The following is a 20,213-nucleotide window of genomic DNA, read 5'->3' on the forward strand; positions in this document are numbered from 1 at the left end:
TGTGCCTAGTCTCTTTTTAAAGACATATATTTGCATACGTTTGTTCTGCATGTTTAATTATTTTGCATAATATATTCTGTTTTTGCTAACCAACGGGAAGAGCTAGGAGCTATTTAGGGCACTGACACTTCTAGTCACTCGAAATCTTATCCAACAATCTCTTTGGCTTCTGAGATTTCTGCAGGCATTCTTTGCTCTTACTCTTTCAAACATACCTTTTCTGTCATGAGGGCTAGAAACTTGATCTTAAGAAAAAGAAGAGGCTGACATTCTCAGGAAGCAGAATTCAGTGCCCATGACCAGATTCTGAGCATTTTCTCAGGTCTGTAGCAAACACATAATCTTGTCCAAAGGAAGGGGATGTACCACATTTTTCTGCAGATCTAACTTACTCTCTGTAGAAGTGCACAGTAAACAATCCCTTCTGGAAGGAAGTACAGGCTAGAATTAACTTGGTTTTGGGCAAATCCCTATTAATAGGAGTCACCAACACAGTAATCGGCTACATTCCTACCGGGTGGGGGCTATCAACAGGACAAGAAGGATGGTTTCACTGAGCCCCACGAACAGCAAAATGAACTGTCCAACATTGGAAAGCTCAAACCACACCAAGCACTGAAAACTGGGCACAAGACCTGCAACTAGAAGCTGATGAGGAAATTCTGCTTTCTAAACTACACAAAAAGTCAGACTTCCGAGAGATTTGGAGTGTGTTTTTGGAGCTCTTCACTGAGTAAAACCTACAACTCAAAGGAGAGGGAGATTCTTGACTCTCTAGGAAATTCTCTTAGTGAAGAGTTAACTAAACTTGGAAAGCAAAGGGCCTTCCAGCTGCTCAGACTAAAGTGACTTTTCCAAAGGCAACAACCAGACGGCTTTTCAGTGCAAATTGCCAATTCTTTTACAAATAACAACAAAAAAAGGCCGTTGCAACCACACACAACCAGCGGCACTGTGTTGACAAGCCGACCCTGGTCATGCCAGCCCAGCAGTGTAGTCCAATACTGCTGGGCTTATAGCCTCCACTGTCATGGCCTGTGGTGTTGTGGTATATTGCACACAGTTGTTCTGGGACAATGAATCAGATGAGCAGAAATCCCTGTGCCTAGATCAATGTGCCTAATACTTGATAGTAATTTTTTATGACGGGTGTGAAGGGCTCTTGGGTTTTGGCTGGGCAACTGAGTTAACACTAGTGATGGGGGAGAAATTTGATCCAGTCTACATTAAAAGCAGAATTTATCAACTTCACACTTTCCAAAACAATATGAGGACCGAAACACAGCCATCCTTTGAAATTCACACTTATCTGAATTTTGCGATGCAGTTCTCTAACCAAGCAATGTTTACAAAAATGTATATATTAGGGGGAAAGGTGCGTAAAAATGAATATATTAGTGAAACTAAAATACAGAAATGCTTCATATTAGGAGAAATGGCTTGCAAAAATGTGTACATTAGTCAAAACTGCCTGCAAAAATGCTTAGTAGGAGAAATTCACACTAGAAAGCTGAAGAATTTTCATGAGGATTTGTTTTTTAAAAAATAGCAAATTGCTGCAGAAATGTGGAAAACTGCATTTCAGACTGGAAAAATGAGAGAACCAAAACTGACAGGTCTTTCCATCCCTACTTAACACTCCAATTGTTCTTATTTTCCAGGGACAGTCCCTATTTCCTAGTCCCTGTCACTGGAAAAGAATCACTGTCCCAATTTTGTCCTGATTTTTGCTTTTGCAACATTTTTTATTAACATTTTGTTGCTGCGCATTGCCGGAATTCATTGCCCTTCTTCCACTTCCAAGCCTCTAGAACAGCCTTCCTCAACCCAGTGCCCTTCAGATGTTGTTGGACTACAACGCCCATTAGTCCCAGCCAACGTGGCCAAAGATCAGGGAGTTCTGATGGGAGTCACAGATTGTAGAACAACAACGTCTGGAGGGCATCAGGTTGGAGAAGACTGAACTACAAGTTACATGTCTGAGCAGGGAGTGGGTGCATTTAGGCTCTACATGAAGCCTCTGGGTGCGGTCATCCGGAGTTTTGGAGTGCGTTGCCATCAGTATGCTGATGACACGCAACTCTATTACTCCTTTTCATCTGCTTCAGGTGAGGCTGTTGATGTGCTGAACCGTTGCCTGGCCGCGATAATGGACTGGATGGGAGCTAATAAACTGAAACTCAATCCAGACAAGACTGAGACGCTGTTGGTGAGTGCCTTTTCCGCTCAGATGGAGGATGTTCATCCTGTTCTGGATGGGGTTACACTCCCCCTGAAGGAACAGGTTCGTAGTCTGGGGGTTCTTTTCGACCCTTCCTTGTCACTCGAGGCTCAGGTAGCCTCGGTGGCTCGGAATGCGTTTTACCATCTTCGTTTGGTAGCCCAACTACGCCCCTATCTTGGCGGTGACGACTTCGCCTCAGTTGTTCATGCTCTAGTGACCTCTAGATTGGATTACTGTAATGCATCTACGTTGGGCTGCCCTTGAAGACGATTCAGAAGCTGCAGCTAGTGCAAAATGTAGCAGCCAGACTACTGACGAGGACCAAGCGGTCCTCACATATTACACCTGTTCTGGCCCATTTGCACTGGTTGCCGATTTGTTTCCAGGCCAGATTCAAGGTGCTGGTATTGACCTATAAAGCCTTACACGGTGTGGGCCCGCAATATCTGATGGAACGCCTCTCCCGCTATGAACCTACCCGTACACTTCGTTCGACATCTAAGGCCCTCCTCCAAGTACCGTCTCACCGAGAGGCTCGGAGGGTAATGACAAGATCTAGGGCCTTTTCGGTGATGGCCCCCGAATTGTGGAACAGTCTCCCCGAGGAGGTACGCCTGGCGCCTACGCTGCTATCCTTTCGGCGCCAGGCTAAAACCTTCCTATTCTCCCAGGCATTTTAATATATTTCTATGTATTTTACTGTTTTAATGTTTTAGCTATGTTATTATGAATTTGTAGTTTTATCTGTGATTTTGTTCACTTATTGTATTATTGTATGTTGTACACCGCCCAGGGAGCCATTGGCTATGGGCGGTTTATAAATAAAATTAAATAAATAAATAAATAAATAAAATCTAGTGCACGTGCAAGGAACTGCATGCACCTGGACCCTAAAGCACATAGCAGCACATAGCTTGCTGTTCCACACATATTATAGCTGCTGAGCTGCATTTTGAATCATGCTGAGTTGAATGATTTGAGCCAGCTTTTTTCAGCATATTCAATTCAGAGGAGGGGGCAAAGGAGCAAAAACTCTCCTTGAAGATTGTATAAATCTTCAGAAAGGGAGAGTCACAGCACTTCAAAGTGTGTGCGTGTGTGTGTGTGTGTGTGTGTGTGTGCGTGCGTGCGCGTGCGCCTGGGTGACGATAGCTAAGACCAGGGTTCATTTTAAACCACAACCACAACATAAAGCTAACCCACTGCTCCAATAGTTACACTCAGCAACCTAACTGTGGTTCTCTTTTAAAATATAGCCAGTATGCTCCTTGGAATAATGCTATGTAGCATTCTCCTTTCCATCCAAAGGTACATCCAAAGTGCTATGACTTTCAACTGCTCTCCAAAGAGTGATGGCTGCTGCCCATTGGGACTAGTAGGCAGGGGGGCCAACATTGATTGCAATGGGACTAACGTCTGAGTAAATGCATGTAGGATTGTACTATAAGGGCCACTGCTTCAGCTCACCCCCCCGCATATACCTCTGGAGGTTCTGCTACATCTTCTGTAAGCTCATTGACTCAGGTTTCAGCCCTTGTCCGGCACAGCAGAAGGAACAGTAGCATACCATGCATTAGCCCTTGTGACTTGCAGGAAGGCATGGGGCCTCTGGATTGGCTAGGCCAAGGTACAAATACTAAGAAGCCAGCTACCTGCCTTTTTTCCTAGTGGAGAGAACAGTCCACTCTTGGCTATCACATACTGACTGCAGGGAAGAACTCCGGCTCAATGTTGGGGCTCAAACTGGAAGCCTTTGGGTCTGGGTTCAGCAGCCCTGTGCGGCAAGCCACGAAACTGTAGGTTACAGCCTCTGCCTAGCACGGATGGCAGGATCTGTCGGTTTAGATTCTCTCAGTTTCTAATTTTTCCAGTCTTAGATTCAGGTCTCCTTCTTGCATTTCTGCAGCAGTTTGCTTTTAAAAAAAACAAACAAAAATCTTCATGTAAATTCATCCGCATTTTTGTGGAAACACATTTTTGTATGCAGTTTTGACTAATATAGCCACATTTTTGCAATGCAATTTGCAGCGCATTTTTGTATGTTATTTTGACGAATTTATGTGTTTATAGGCACACTTTGCCCTAGGATATGAATTTTTGTACGCATTACTTGGCTGGAGAGCGGCAATGCAAAATTTGTAAAAGTGTGAATTTTGAAAGTTGGTTGTTCATGTATTGTTTCAGAAAGTGTGAATTTGGTTACGTTCATCTTTAAATGTGAACTTAATCAAACTTCTGCTCCATCTCTACTGACTAGACAGTATGGTATCTGCAGGTCTTGGGTTGACCAGGCTTCCGACTGGATCTTAGTAGACAAGAAAGCTATTCTTGGATGTGCCTGTATCCTTTGGTCCTGATTTCTGGCTTGCTCCTCAGTCCTGCCTTCTGGTTCAGTTCTGGTATGTGCTTCAATGTTGGCGTACAGTTCCCAGCTCCTGGCTCACCTCAGACCCACAGTCCAACTCTGACATGGAGATTATCGGCTCTGGACTTGGTTCCAGCAGAGGCCAACCATGTGGCCCCAGCCGAGCCTTTGAATTACAGGGTTGTAACTGGCAAGCTGCATCAGAGGATCTATTTGGCACTGCATAGGATGCCTCTCTTGCTGCCTAGCCTACGCAACCTTGTTCTTTGCCCTGACTCCACAGATCCAAAACAGCCTAAGGCAAATGGGAGTAAGCCCCTGGGAAGTTTCAGATGATCTCAGAACATAAGGTAGAGGGAGAAACCTGTTCACTGAGCATTGCAGTTCCCACACTTTGAAAAAACATCTTCCTATCCATGCCACCGTCACACATCTGCATTGCTGCTTGTTTACATCTGTTGTGCCAGATGACTGTATGTTGCAGAGTCTTTAAGTCTCTCTCTCTCTCTCCTATTGCCACACCTCTACAACATGGGCTCCTGCTAGGAGGAAGGGCAGGATATAAATCAAATAATAAATAAACATGGAAATTCTCCACCATCTGTTTTGGACTGTTTGGGAAAACCTCCAGAAAAACAAAGTCTCTGTTTAACCTTTGCGACAAATGACAGATCTATCTATCTGCAAGGCACCCAGAAGAATTGACAATGTGGAAGAGTAAGGTGTCAGGCAACCTGTAATGTTTTGCCAGCTTTCCTTCTCTCTGCTTCCAGAACAAGGGAGATCTCAGACCCTTCTTTACCCTTCACTTCCTTCCCAGAAGATGGAAAGCAGATCTCCAAATGACAAGTCATTTCGTGTGAGAAGAACAGCCCTGCTGGGTCAGACCAAAGGCTCATCTGAGCTAGCATCTTGCTTCCACAGTAGCCAATCAGAGGCATCCAGGAAGCTGGGCACAAAGGCGACTGCACTCCTTTGCTGTTGCCTCCAAACAAGTGGTACTCAGTGGTACACTGCCTCCTAGCAGGAGGGTTCCATATAACCATCATGTCCAGCAATCATTGGTTGACTAGTCCTCCTTCTTCAGTTTCTCTAGTCACCTCAAAGGCTTTCTAGGCTAATGACCGTCACCACATCATCACCAAATGAATTACATGTTGGACAGACTGGTATTACTTTTAGTGTGTCCTGAATCTAGGGATGGGGAGAGAAATGAAATTAAGTTCACATTTAAAGCTGAAGCTGTCAAACTCACACTGTCCAAAACAACATGAGAACTGACATAGCCACCTTTCGAGGTTCGCATGTATCTGAATTTGCGATGCAGTTCTCCAATCAAACAATGTTTGCAAAAATGCAGAGATCAGGGGAAAGTGTGCATAAAAATGGATATATTCATGAAAATAACATACAAAAAGGCATTGTATTACGAGGTTCCTTGCAAAAATGTACACACGAGTCAAAACTGAATACAAAAATGTGTTTATTAAGAGTGTTCACATTAAATTCTGAAGGATTTTCATGAGGATTTTTAAAAAATCCAAATTGCTACAGAAATGTAGAGAACTGAATTTAAGACTGGAAAAATGAGAAACCAGGCAGATCCTTCCATCCCTACCTAAATCTCCTGCCAATCTATTTCACTGGTTGACCCCTGGTTATAGCATTATATGGAGGAGGCAGAAAAGCGGTCTCCATTCTCCACCCACATTCTCCACACTGAGCATAATATGTTTCCCTGTTCATAGTCAGAGTGACATTGTGGCTAAGAAGCTAAGCTGTGAACTAGGAAGCTGCCAGTTCAAATGTCACCTCAGCCATGAATTTACTAGGTGGGCTCAGGCAACCTAGTAAGTGCATGCCTGCTCTACAGGGAGGATATTAACACCAGCCTACCTCATAAGGTGGTTGTAAGGATCACTGAGATAGTGTTATCTGAACACTGAAATGGGCAATATAAATGAGGAACACAAGGAGCTATCTCATGCCAAATCAGACCACTGTCCAATGCATTTTTTTAGTAATGGTTTTGTGTCCAAATGGACACCCAGTCCCATACAAATGGACACATACAATTTAATCAATGGACCAAGAATTCAAATTAGAAGCCACTGAAACACTTAGAGGTATGAAAGTTTGGTGAAATTGAATAGAAACAGAATGTAGGAGCACATTACACAATAACTCTTAGAGTTATTAAAAACCACCAGTCTTTCTGAAAACTTCTTAAAATCTCTCTCTTTGTACACTGTGATGTCTGGTTCTCTGTATCTTCATTCTTTTTTCCTGTAAGAATTCTGCTACAGCAGGGCATGAATCATAAGCAGCAGTTTTGAATTTTAAGTTGCTTTTTAATTCATGGTGGGCAGGCTAGTAAGAATTTTGCTAGGTTAGTAACTTCTGTAAATGTATTTGCAAGGCTGCATTAATCTCCTTTTTTTTTTTTTTAGTTTGAACCATTTTCACCTCAATCTCAATGTCAGGGCTTGTACATGGTAGAGAAGCTTCCACTCACAATCCATCTGAATGAGAAAAAAAAAGGACACCCACTAACATTTCCTTAAAAAATGCCTTGCCACTGTCTGTCCACACTGACTAGAAATGGCTTGCCAGAGTCTCACTAGGGGCCTTCATTTATTTGTTTTAAAAGATCTGTAAGCTGCCTTTTCAGGTAACTAACCCTACAAAGATGACTTCTGTACAATATTAAAATAAAAAACCAAACTAACAACACACTAATTCCAGAAAGCCATCATGCAAATAACAAAAGATAGAAATCACAAAACCAGCATAATAAAACCATTTGAAACTAGCTAAGCCTTAAAACTCTATAGGACCAAGGTTTCTGAAATAAACAAATCATTAGAGCCCACTTAAAAACCTGCCAAAAAGGAGCTATCTATACCCCCTAGAAGGAGTCCCACAACGGGGGAGGGACACTACTGAAAGCACCCCCTCATGCCCAGGAATCACCATGACCTGCTGATGTCAGAGATTGAACCATGGACCTTCTGCATGCAAAACATGTGCTCTACCACAGACCTACATCCCTTCCCCTATTTTAATATCCTGCTTGCATCATTGCATGGCAGAAGATGAATCGGACAGCGAAGCCTCATTTGAGCGGAAGGTGAATTTACATTCACATAGAACCGTGTTAGATCTTGGATGAGCCACCTGCAAATGAGCAGCCTCCTTTTGAAGTGCATGCTTTGCCCTTCATGATATCGCTAAGCCGTGCACATTTCAAAGGGGAGATGTGTGGATGTGGCTCCCACTGCGATGGCTACAGAAGCACGTGAAGCATCAACAATTGTTTGGCCATTTGAGGAAACACCCTTGGAGGGAAAAGAGGTGAGAAGAAGCCCCACACAATGGGCCTTGTTGTGCTACACTATTTTGGATGGAAGGTAGGCAAGGGGCTAGGAACCTTTTTTAGTCAAAGGGCCGCATTGCCTTCTGGGCAGCCCTTCCAGGGCCACATGCCAGTGGTGAGTAAGTCCGGAGGAAAATGTGGGGAGAGCAACAAATGGAATTTCTATGTTTGCACAGCAAGCTAGTTTCTACCCACACTTTTATCTATCCTCCATCCGGGCAAGCAAGGATTCGCTATTCGATTTCAGGGATGCATTGAAGCCAGGCAAAAACATGGAAGGTGCAAAGCACGGCCAGTGAGGGTTATGGCCTGGAGAGAGTTCCAAGGGCCAGTTAGAGAGGCTTAGAGGGCCGCATTTGACCCCTGGACCTGTGGGTTCCCACCTGCAAGGTAGGGGATTGCATCAGTGCTAGATCCAGGTTTGGGGGGAAGGATTCAGGCAAGGCAGCCTCCCCCACAGCAGTGGCTGTTGCTGCATACTTGGCCAGAATAATCTGACAGGCGAGTGAATGAGTGAGGTCTTGTCCACTCACTTGCTCCCTTGACAGAGAGAAAGGGTCAGATCATCTGCAGGAGCGGCTCTGGTCGTCCCCTGAGTTGGCGAGGCTAATTTCACATCGACACAAAATCGAGCCTACAGTGTCATCGGCCCAGTGCTCTGGACTGCTCTGCCAACAGAGATTCAGCAGGCGCCTCCTGTTTTAACTTTTAAGTGCCTGCTGAGAACCTCTCTGTTCCACCAGGCTCATGCAGGCCATTAAGATGTCTTTTTGCAATAGCTGGCCTTTGTTTTGATTGCATATTTAATGGTTTTATTGTATAGTTGTCATTGTTTTTAACTTGTAAACTGCTTTGATTTTTTTTAATGAAATAGCAAAATAAATAAATAAATAAAGGGTATACAAGTGAGCAGCAGTGACCTGGGGTTTTTTTGGCCGTAGTCTCTCTGTCCAGCCAAGCCCACTTCTGATGCCTCTCCTCAACACTGCCCCCTGCACAATACTTCCTACCAGATTTGAGGAGACTGCCAGTAGCAGCACTGGACATAGATGAGCTGCTATTTCAAATTTCCCACAAATGCCCCTGATGTGGAATTGCTCTGCCAAGAACAGACAAATTTGACACTTTCAGTTTTTCACTGCTGCTCCCCAGTCTTCAGCCTTTCACATTTCCATATCAGTTTCCATTAAAAAAAAAAATCCATGTGAAAATTCGTCAGCATCTAAGGCCACATTCACACCAGACATATTATTTATTTTTATTTATTTATTAGATGTATATCCCACCCTTCCCATTTATCTCACTATTACTCCACTTTAAACAGTCATGGCTTCCCACAAAGAATCCTGGGAAGGGTAGTTTGTTACAGGTGCCGAGAGTTGTTAGGTGACTCCTAGGAGACAGTTTTCAGAGCAGTTTAACAGTCAGTCCTTCTTCCCAGAGAACTCTGGGAATTGTAGCTTTGTGAGGGGAAAAGGGGTCACCTAGCAACTCTCAGCACCCTTCACAAACTACCCTTCCCATGATTCTCTGGGGGAAGCTATAACTGTTTAAAGTGGAATAATAGTGGAATAAATGTATGGTGTGAATGTGGCCTTAGTGCACACATCTCCTAATATACATAGTTTTGTATACAATCTTGCCTAGTACACACATTTTTGCCACCAATATGTCTTATGTTATTTTCATTAATATAGGCATTTTGGTGCACACATTTCCCTAATATATGTATTTTTGTACATTTTGTTTGGCATGAGAACTGAAAATCTGGAGAAGTGTGAATTTTGAAGGATGACTGCGTCTCGGTTTGTGTAGTGCTTCAGGAAGTATGAAATATGTAGGTTCACATTAACCAGATTTCTCCCCCATCTCTACCCTCTGGGGCATTATGGGAAATTAAATTGGAGACCTTTATTGGAAGCAACAATCCTCCAGAGCAACACAAATTGTGGGCACTGTGAGTAGTTTAAAATGGCACTTCACAGAGTAAACCACCTCATGCCAGGCAGGGTCAGAGCCAGGCATGACTGGGCCCTTGGACACCAGCCTGCCCCAAGCCTGTGGCACCTGTCTGCATGCCCCCCCCGACTTCTCCCTTCACCTCCTGTGAATGCCGTGCGTGCTGCGTGCACATGGCTGCTCCCAACCAAGATGGCAGCAGAGGCATCAACCCCTTAGGGAAGCCACTGCCACAGTCTTGGTTGACGGCATGCATGGACACGCAGCACACACAGCATTCACAGCAACAGGAGAGGTAGGTGGGGCATGCATGTGGGCTTACTGAAGCCTGTGCGGTCTATACAGGAGGGTGGCTGGGAGCTCCCTCTCTGTGATCAGTGGCAGAATTAGGAGCCAACGCTGCCATGGATCGCAGAACAGAAGTGCTACCCTCCTGCCCTAAGGAGGGGTCCTTGGCCAGGGCCCGGCCTGGCCGCCCTCTGGTGCCGACCCTGATGCCAGGGCTTGCCAGAGTGTCAGGAGGCTGCCAAAGACTGTTGCTCTCAACACAAAAAAGTCAGTGGAAAATCTAGCCTAGAAACATCTCTCTGACCTACTGGTTTTGTACATAAAAGGAGATTGGGGGTGGGTGGGAATGTGTGGGAGCATTCAAACATTCATTCCTTACCTGTTACCTTAAATGGTACATTCCATCTACAGATACATCACATGAGTCTTCTACTGGTCTATTTTAGCCCTGGGCCATATCAAGAAGAGTATCTCTTTCTGATGCTTTCCTGCTAATGACATCTGTCAAACAAGTCACGGACATTTGCAGGTGTGTTTCCAAACAAACAGTCCCTTATCTCTAAGATGTGCATGAGTCAACACACTGATACATGTTGAGATGGCAACACGAAAGAAAAATTAACAAAAGCTTCATTGATGATGAATCCCAGCCAGACTCCTGTCTGATGAACTTGCTCACACCTTGGAAGATGCCCAGGTGGGAAAACTGAGATTGGAATCAACTTGGTTTCCCTGCCAGCCACGGCAGGGGGAACCTTGGCTGGCATTCACATTCTGTGGGTGGAGATCCTGCACTGCTTAGAACCATAGGATTGCAGCGTTGGAGGGGTCCTTGGAGGTCTTTGATTCTAAGCCCCGGCTCAGTGCAGAGGACCCAAGTTCCTTTGTCTCTGATGGTGACTTTTTTGGTGGAGGTAAATATTAGCTCTGTTCCCACAAAGCAATATGGCAACATTCTGCACTTGAGAACTCCCCACCAATTGCTGCAGACAGAACTGCTCCTGACATCCTGTGAGGATTCTAATTGTCACCAAGTCAGCTGTCCAAGGGATAACTATGGCTGCATGCACACCATACATTTAAAGCACATGGCTTCCCCCAAAGAATCCTGGGAATTGTGTGTTAAAGGTGCTGGGATTTGTAGCTCTGTGAGGGTACACTACAGTTCCCAGGGTTCTTCAGGAGGAAGCCATGCGCTTCAAATGTATGGTATGCATGCAGCCTGTGGAGCTGCCCTGTCCTCCTGCCCTGGACATTGTCATCTGCCTTTTTCCTGGATCTGATCTGGGAGAAAATGTTCTTGGGAGGGTGGGGTTCTCTTTTTTAAGGCAAGACAGTCAGAATTGCCACTGACATTGGCAAGGAGCTGCTGCTCTTTTAGATGACCCAATCGCATCATAAAAACTGTAACTTGAAGAACTGTGTTTCCCTCCTCCCCTCTGTTCCTTTTTTCTCTTGTGTCATGTCTTTTTAGACTGTGGATCTGAGGGCAGAGATCATCCTAGTACTAATTTCTGTAAACTACTCTAAAAGATTTCTGGGCTAAAGGGTAGGCTATCTATGCCTTAAATAAATAAAAAGAAATACGTAAGAAGAACATAAGAAGAGCCCTGCTGGATCAGACAATTGGCCCATCTAGACCAGCATCCTGTTCTCACAGTGACCAGCCAGATGCCTACAAGAAACCTGCAAGCACAGCCTGAGTGCAACAGTACTCTCTCCACTTGTATTCCCCGGCAACATACTGCCTCCGACAGTGAACTGCCACTGATAGCCTTATTTTCCACGGATTTGTTTTTAAAGCTATCCAAGTTGGTGGCCATCACTGCCTCATGTGGGAGCAAATTCCACCATTTAACGAAGTACTGTGTGAAGGACTTCCTCTTGTCTGTCTTGATGCTCCCAGTGTTCAATAAGCTCTCATTTTTTATTTTTTTGGTGGAGCCCTTACGTTGCTGGGAAACAATAGTGAGTGAGTGAGAGGGTTATTGCATGCATGTTCCACTGGTGGAGTTACTGGAGGCATATGGTTGGACCACTGTGGGAAGCAGAGTTAGTGGTGCAGGAGCAAGGCTACTGCAGACCCTGGACTTAATGGTCTTATGGCGGCGGCAGGGAGGGGTGCTTTAGTTGATTGCACATAGTACTTCAGCTATAAACCACACAATGGACATTTTGCTTCTCTTCTATGCTCCTTTGGGATTTGGGTCACGGTAAAAACAAAAATCAAAACCACAGATATGCATAGATGCACACACACCCTCAGCAACAAAGCAATCTGATCGAGTCAAGCAAAAGTCTTTGGCATCAGACACCAGCATGCTGGTCATTACCTGTCTGTTGAAATCCAGGCCATTTCGTTCGTTTCCTATAAATGACAAGAAAAGGGAGAGGGGAAGATTAGACAGGATTCTTATTTTAGCAAAAGATTAAATGGTTAGAACCTCAGATAAAGGCTGTCACTGACCTTTCAAGCCCTTCACAGCTTGAGACCTGAGTATGTAAAGCACCTCACCGCTATATTTATTTATTTTAAACATTTCACACACACACCCTTTCCAGCAAAACCATTGCGGGCTGTGTACACTTGCTCAGCAATAATTAAGATCCAGTGGTGCCTGGGGCCCATTGGGACCGGTAGGACGGAAGGCACGGAGGCCAACAGTTGGTGGAGCCAGAGCCAATGGCAAGTCACAGCCAACTAATCCTAGTTTTGTCTCCCTTTCTGCTGAGTTCTGCAAGGGGCAACCCTGAGACTAAGGAGGAAGAAAAGGCGAGCGGCCACATCCTGGACTGGTTGTTAAGTAAGAAGGCAGCAAGTGGGAGCAGGTTGAGGGCAGACTGAAGTTGGTGGGGCAGTGTCCCATTTGCCCTAAGGGACCTAATGCTAATCCTCCACTGTAAGATCTTCAGGGGCCCTTCTGCTTCAGAGGTTGGTGGATGGGAACTGGAGAGAAGGTCTCGTCTGTGGCAGCTCCCCAACCGTGAAACACCCTTCCCCAGAGATGTTCACGGGCGGTGGCCCCTACTCGAATTTGTTTTGGACACCAATTTTATTTTGCACAGACTTCCGTTGAACAGCGAGGGTGATTTTTGTGTGAGGCCTGAGGGTGGTTTGTTTTTTTTAAGGCTGTTTATTGCTTTATGCTGCACTTGGAGTTTTTCTGATCTGATTGAGTTTGGGTGCTTCCACATGGGGGCTTGATATTGCCAGCTGGGCATTTAGGTGTCCCAAATGGGCTGTTAGCAATAGGCGTGTTGGATTTTTCATGGAAAGCGTTGATCTGGATCAAATGGGGAAACAATACTGGCTGGCATTTTGATGCCAACAACACTGTGTGGACACTGCAAACAAACAAACTCACATCCTTTCATGCATAAGAATCACTAATCCCATAATAAGCATCCATCTGGAAGCAATTTCAGTATTTTCAGGCTGCATTCCTAGACACAGTGGGTTGCATTCAACCAAGTCCTTTTCAAAGTAGACCCACTGAACCTAAGCTAGTCATGTCCATTAACTTCAGTGGGTCTCCACTGATCAGGAGGACCAGCATTGAAGACCACCCTATTATTTGGAAGCCAGTCCCATTGAACTCAGTGGGATTTTGTTCCAAGTGGGCATACAAAAAATTGTATTGTTAGTGATCTAAATATTTGATGTTGATTATGTTTCTGTTGGGGGGGCAGAGCAGACTTTATCATCATCATCATCATCATCATCATCAAATCATAGAATAGTAGAGTTGCAAGGGGCCTACAAGGCCATCAAGTCCAACCCCCTGCTCAATGCAGGAATCCAAATCAAAGCATATTATTATTATTATTATTATTATTATTATTATTATTATTATTATTATTATTATTATTTTAAAAGGCAGAATATAAATGTTTCAATAAACTATTCTTTACTAACAGGTTAAAGTTGCAAATGCCTGGCTTTTTTAAAAAATGGAAGTTCCTTTAAATGAGGGGATGGAAGACCTGTGGCCCTCTCAATATTGTTGGACTCCAAACTCCCATCAGCCCCAGCCAGCATGGCCAATGGTCAGGGATGATGGAGGCTGAAGTCCCGTCACATCTGAACGGGCACACGTTCCCTATCCTCGCTTTAAACGGTTCTTCGAATTTCACCTTCCTATGACAGATTCTTTATCATCTTCAAGGAAACCTGATTCTCACACATGAAATGAGCCATCCTAACTGGGAGATGGCAAATTAATTACTATTTATCCCTTCTGCAGAACACTTCAGGGCACAAAATACTCCACAATTCTTCTGTTGATGACTTTCGCAACAAACCTGCAAGGTAAGTTTGGCTGAGCAATTGCAACTTGCCCAAGTGAGTTTTGAGGAGAGGGAGGGATTTGAATCTGGTCTCTAAAGGACATTCCCAACACCTACCCACTGCTTCAGCCTTGGTGGGAAAACATTGTCTAATTATTGGTGTTTATAGTCTGTTTTTGCATCCCCAAAATGGCATTCAGAGAGCCATTCAATACCATCAAACCAGACTGAAAATAGAAAATGATGAAAGGAACAATAGCTTACTAACAGAAGTTTTCAAGCAGCATAAAAAGGATATGAATAGCATACGCACAGAAAAACCCTCCTACATACAAACTAGTTCAATGGAGAATTCTGCCACCTGCCCAGGCTCTCCCCAGCAGATTCAGAGTCAGGCATCTTGGCTCAGTTATTGCCAATGGCTTTAATCCACAGCTTAGCACAGGACTGGAACACAGACCAGGTTTCAGCACGCACAGCGTTAGGACCAATGCAAGGCACCACTCAGCATGGCTACACAACCAAAGATATTGTCACAACACTTGACATACTCCCTATCTGTGCCGGACTTTTCTCTTGATTTAGGACTGGGCAAGCAAGCAGGCCCTCTTACGGGTAGGCTGGTTAATGGGTTCAGTCTGCTTGCACCTGTGTCCGTGGCAACAAAGGCAGTGATGACTCAGCCAAGTCCTCTCCTGGCTCCACTTCTGGCATTTCCTCCTGGGCTGAGGAGGAGGCTGGCCTGGTGGTGGATTGGCCACTGGAGATGGCACAGTTGGGCAGACTGATAGCTCAGCCCTCTCATCCCGATTGGCCAACACCTTGGAGGAGCTGCTGTCAGCAGGCAGATCACTGAGCGTGTCCCTGACAGACCCTTCTACAACTCCCAGACCACTGGGTCCCCTCCCAGGATCCCAGACCTCCTCCGACCAGTCTTTCCAAGAGTTCTCCATGGGGCTCATGGCACTGTCTCACCCTCCATTATGTGTGGAACCAGCCACAGTGTGCATAGGATAGAATCCTCCGGAAGGCGCAGTCTTCCATACCACTCGATTGTGCCCTATGCAAAAAGTTTTGGAAATCCCCAAAATAAAATTAATTAAAATAATAAAACGACATAGGGAAGCAGAAGATTGGCAGAAGTCTGACATGCCTCTGCCCCATACAGAACAAGACTTAAAGCCTCATTTGTACAAAAATAATGCTTTTGCTAATGCATTTTCATTTATTCGTACCCTGCTTTTCAGCCAAGATTGGGTCCAGAAGTATGATCAGTTCAAATCCACAAAAAAGTACAATATGTTAGGGATGTGTGAAGGTGTTTGTGGCAGTTTCCTGTGCCCCCTGGCAGTTGGTGACACAATCCATTAACCCTTCAGAGCAACCTTCCCCAAGCTGGTGCCCTCCAGATGTTTTAAGCTACAATTCCCATCAGCTCCAGCCAGCACAGCTGTGCTAACTGGGGCCGATGGGAGCTATAGTTCAAAACAATTGGAGGGCACCAGCTTGGGGAAGGCTGATCCAACGGGACAGAGCAAAAGGAGCTGCAGCTAGATTCGGGAGCTGGTTGGTGATAAAGATGTTGTTGATCTGCAGAATCTTCTGGTCCCTGCATATTAATGACATAGTCCGGGTTCCCAGTCCTTCCCTCTGTCCCAATAAATGCATACCAAAACCCTCTGCTGCTGCCCCCATCCGATCGATCCAGAACGAGAAGCAACAATGAAACCCAACAAACAAGGCAAGAGAGGAGAGTGTGAAAAGGAGGGCAGCTGCAAGATTGCAATCAGGTGCATTCACAACTGGCTTTTACACAACTCACTGAATCCAGTAGGTAGCTCACATTTTGAAAAAAAAAGAAAAATCTGTAAACAAGTTTTTGCATTGGCAGACAACATCAACGGGAGGCTGAGTTAGAACAGTGGAACTGCCGTAGACCAGTTCACACTGTTTGTTCATCTAGCCCAGTACTGTCTGCTCTGACTGGCAGCAGCAGTCTAGGATCTTTCCTGGTCTTTCCTATCATCTGCTACCTGATCCTGTTCAGTGGATAGAATCTGGGACCATCAGCTGCAAAAGTATGCATTCTGCCATGGGGAAATACACCTCAGATTGCAAAACCAGCAATACAATTGACTGAGAATGTGTCTCTCCGGATAAGTATTGAAATGAATGAGATTTGGATAGGATGCACTCCCATTAACCTCCATGGCCTGTACTAGTTTATTGTGGCACGAGCCCTTGTGGAAAACAACGGGTCGGAAACCAGGTTAACAAGAAAGTAACAAAACATACCATTGACTATTAGAGCAATAGGCCTATGAATATGCGGTATATGATGCATATGCATAGGAGAATACCAATGGAGCATGTCTCCAGGGAGGATCAGTCAGGACAAACAAACGGCGGCCACTGATGCACAGCCGGTGTTGTGCCCAGAGGCCCAGAATGCCCAAGAGGTATGGTGCACCTGTTAGCATTTTGAAATGCAAAAGGAAACCTGTATAGCTCCTGAAGCTGCCTCAACATGATCTTCCTGATAAGGCAGCGTGCAAATAGTATCTTGAACAAATACATGCACACCTACGTAACATGAACTCTATAAGACTTTCAGACCATGCTGGAAATAAAGGCAACAGGTGGACTGTTCTGTATTCGGAACTTTGCTTAATGCTTTGCGGGTGATGTGCCCCATCATGCAAACTGGCACAAGGGCAAAGGGGCGAAAGATGCCTAGCACATCTTTTTGCCACTGAGGCATCCGCAAACATGTTGCAGGAAATGTGTATGTATCGCCCTTTTGGAATGCTTCTGTCTGAAGTGGTGGTGCTGGAGTGCTACCCAGACAGAAATGAGAGCACTTCTAAAGGAGGTAAACTCACCTTTAAAAACTAAGCTGGATCTTGCAGTCATTCAAATCACAATCCCAAATATACATTTAGGAGCAAAGGACACAAACTTTGGGGAATTATCTGCACAGCGTTCATTGAAATGAAGGGGAGCTAACCAGGAACATCGACTTCTGTTCATTCCAGCAATCCTTGTGCAAGAGAACTTGGGCACATAAGAAGAGCCCTGCTGGATCAGGCCAAGAGTCCATCTACTCCAACATCCTTTCTCACCGTGCCCAGTCAGAAGCTCTAGGAAGCTCACAGAGAGGGCATGAAGGCAACACCCCCCTGCCCCAACCCTTGCTATCATTCCTAAGAACAGAATAACCACCCTTGGGAACATCAGAAGAGCCCCACTGAGTCAAGTCAAAGGTCCATCTAGTCTAACATCCTGCTTCCCACAGTGGCCAAATGAAGCCTGTGAGAAGCCCAGAAGCAGGATATGAACTAGCCCTCTCTTGCTGTTGTTCTCCAGCCTCTGCACCTGGATGATGCATATAGCCATCATGACTGGTAGCCAATGAACGATCCATTCTCCATGAAATCTTGACCTAATCCTCTTTTTAAAAGCCATCTAAGTCCATGACCATCACCAGATCCTCTGGCAAGGACCAGAATCCCTGATGTCCCAAATGTAGGTGGGATCCCTAGAGGGGCCCCTTGGTGCTGTCTGGCCCCTGTTTGGCAGCCCGGGGTGCTTCTAAACAACCATTTTATTGAGCATTCATCCTGATATGTTTGCAGAAAGGTGTCATGGCCCCATCAGAGGACTCATCAGATGAGGATGACTCGGGAGTAACAGCAGCAGACCCAGAAGGAGAAACGGAGGAAACTCCTGAGAACCCAGCTCCTTCTCCCCCTCAGCTGCAGAGCACCCCAGACACAGCTGAAGCCCTTCAGCCAGACGCAGAAAGTGAACAGGATACTGCCCCCTCACCTGCAGAACATAGACAACAGAAGGTCAGGCAGAAGAGGGGCAGGCTTGTCCACTTAAGGCCAAAACGCTGATGGCTCACACCTGCTGACAAACCTGCTCCTTAAAAGTCAAACCTTGGATCCAGCTTGTTGCTGACTATAATGTCAGGCGTGACCACTGTGTGTCTTCTTATCCCCTGAACCTTGACTTGGACTGATCTCTCGGCAAACTAGACCCGGACCTTCACTGACATCTCTTCTGGATTTCTGGCTTGGCACGTAAGCTTTGAACGGCCTCTGCCCTTATCTTGCTTCCTCCTTGCTAGCCTGGCAGATTTATAGCCAAGCTGCCAGCTGGGGACTTACGGCCTGGCAATTACCAAGGAATCTCCAGCCCTGCCTGCACCCCCACCGACACTGCTGTCTCAGTGAAGAGCTGACAGAAGGTTAGATGAAGTTGCATTAGACACCTTCTAGTGCATTTCCCCATCACTTTTTGAACTACAACTCCCATCAGCCCAATCCAGTGGCCATGCTGGCTGGGGCTGATGGGAGCTGTAGTTCAAAAAAGTAACTTTTCCAAGCTCGCAAAACTACAACTGCACAACTTCAATTTGCCACCATGTGACTGAATCCCAGTAGTGACAGTCTAGAAGCACCACCAAAGGAGTAGAGAAAAAGGCAGAATCTGTGGCAACAGAACTTTCTGGGAAGCTACTCCAGGTTGTAGGGACTGAAGTGCTGGCCTATCATCTCTCACTCCTTTTCTCCTTCAGAAAAAAATAACTTGATGGCTAGAGCCATCTGTGAACAAAAAAAGGGAAAGAGATGGCTTGCAGAAGAAAAAGAGGTGAGACTGGCTAATTCTAGTTCATATCACAACCCTTTCTTCTCTACCTGCCTGCATGGATTTGCCTAGACTTCAGACAGGTATCTGAGCTCAAACATAGGGCTATCCCATGCCAAAAGTTGTATTTGGATCACGATGGGGTTTCTTTAAAAAAGTACATTTGGGGCTTGGGCAAAACATTGCCTCCCCTTTAAGCAAAAGTGGAGATATCCCAAGGGAAACCTATGTACTTAGAATGTTTCTAACCCCTTTATTTTTGAACCACCAACAACAGCCAGAGCCATTTCCCGTCTCCTTTGTGAGATGAGAAAAGCAAGAAGCTTCATGAAATGTCCAGTCTTGCCTGGCTTCAGGCTACCAGATGGGTATAACCGCTAGGATAATATTTGCATTCAGGGGACAGAAAATCTCTGCCATTTGTGGCTCAGCAGAATGCCCCTGGGTTGCAGGAAAGCGAGGCCAAATTTGGACCCAAATTCCTTTTGCGTTTGCCAGATGCAGAAATGATTAATCCCCTTTGATTTGACTGCAGACATAAAGGGCTGCATCTTGTATGTTTGTGTGTACGTGAGAGAGAATCCCAGTTTAGCTGGTAATTTATTTATTTTTTAAATCTACCAAATTAATTGTACCAACAGCAAGGAAAGTCTAAATCTGCAGAAAATTAAAAACATAAATAAATCCCCATGTTGGTCATTTTGGGCTTTGATGCGTGTTGGGTTCCTAGGGGCTAAATGGATCCTCTGCGTTAGGGGACATGATACCTTCAGATATCCACAGCAGAAGGCCGTTGCTTTCATGCCCTGCATATAAGCTTCAGTTACTAAGAACCTGACTGTAAGCTGCTTTTGGAAACAGAATGCTGGATCAAATGAGCAGGACAGTTAGAAACATAGGTAACTGCTTTATAGAAGTCAGACCACTGGTCTATCTAGCTCAGGATCGTCTGGCAGCAACTCTAGGGTTTCAGATGCGGAGACTTTCCCAGCCCTAACTGGAGAAGCAGGCAATTGAGCCTGGGACCTTCTACATGCAAGGCAGATGTTCTCCGACTGAGC

At 45.2% G+C, this 20,213-nt stretch overlaps 1 protein-coding gene across 1 annotated transcript in view; it reads right to left on the bottom strand.

Moving 5' to 3' along the window:
• POU2F3 (POU class 2 homeobox 3) overlaps nucleotides 1-20,213 on the bottom strand; it is a 126,891-nt gene that overhangs the window by 64,001 nt on the left and 42,677 nt on the right. The window contains exon 3 of the mRNA XM_061593080.1: nucleotides 12,546-12,580. Within this exon, the coding sequence (XP_061449064.1) occupies nucleotides 12,546-12,580 (35 nt within the window). The remainder of the gene's footprint in view (nucleotides 1-12,545; nucleotides 12,581-20,213) is intronic.

This window comes from Rhineura floridana, chromosome 12, assembly GCF_030035675.1.
Source record: "Rhineura floridana isolate rRhiFlo1 chromosome 12, rRhiFlo1.hap2, whole genome shotgun sequence".
NCBI classification, from domain to species: Eukaryota; Metazoa; Chordata; class Lepidosauria; order Squamata; family Rhineuridae; genus Rhineura; species Rhineura floridana.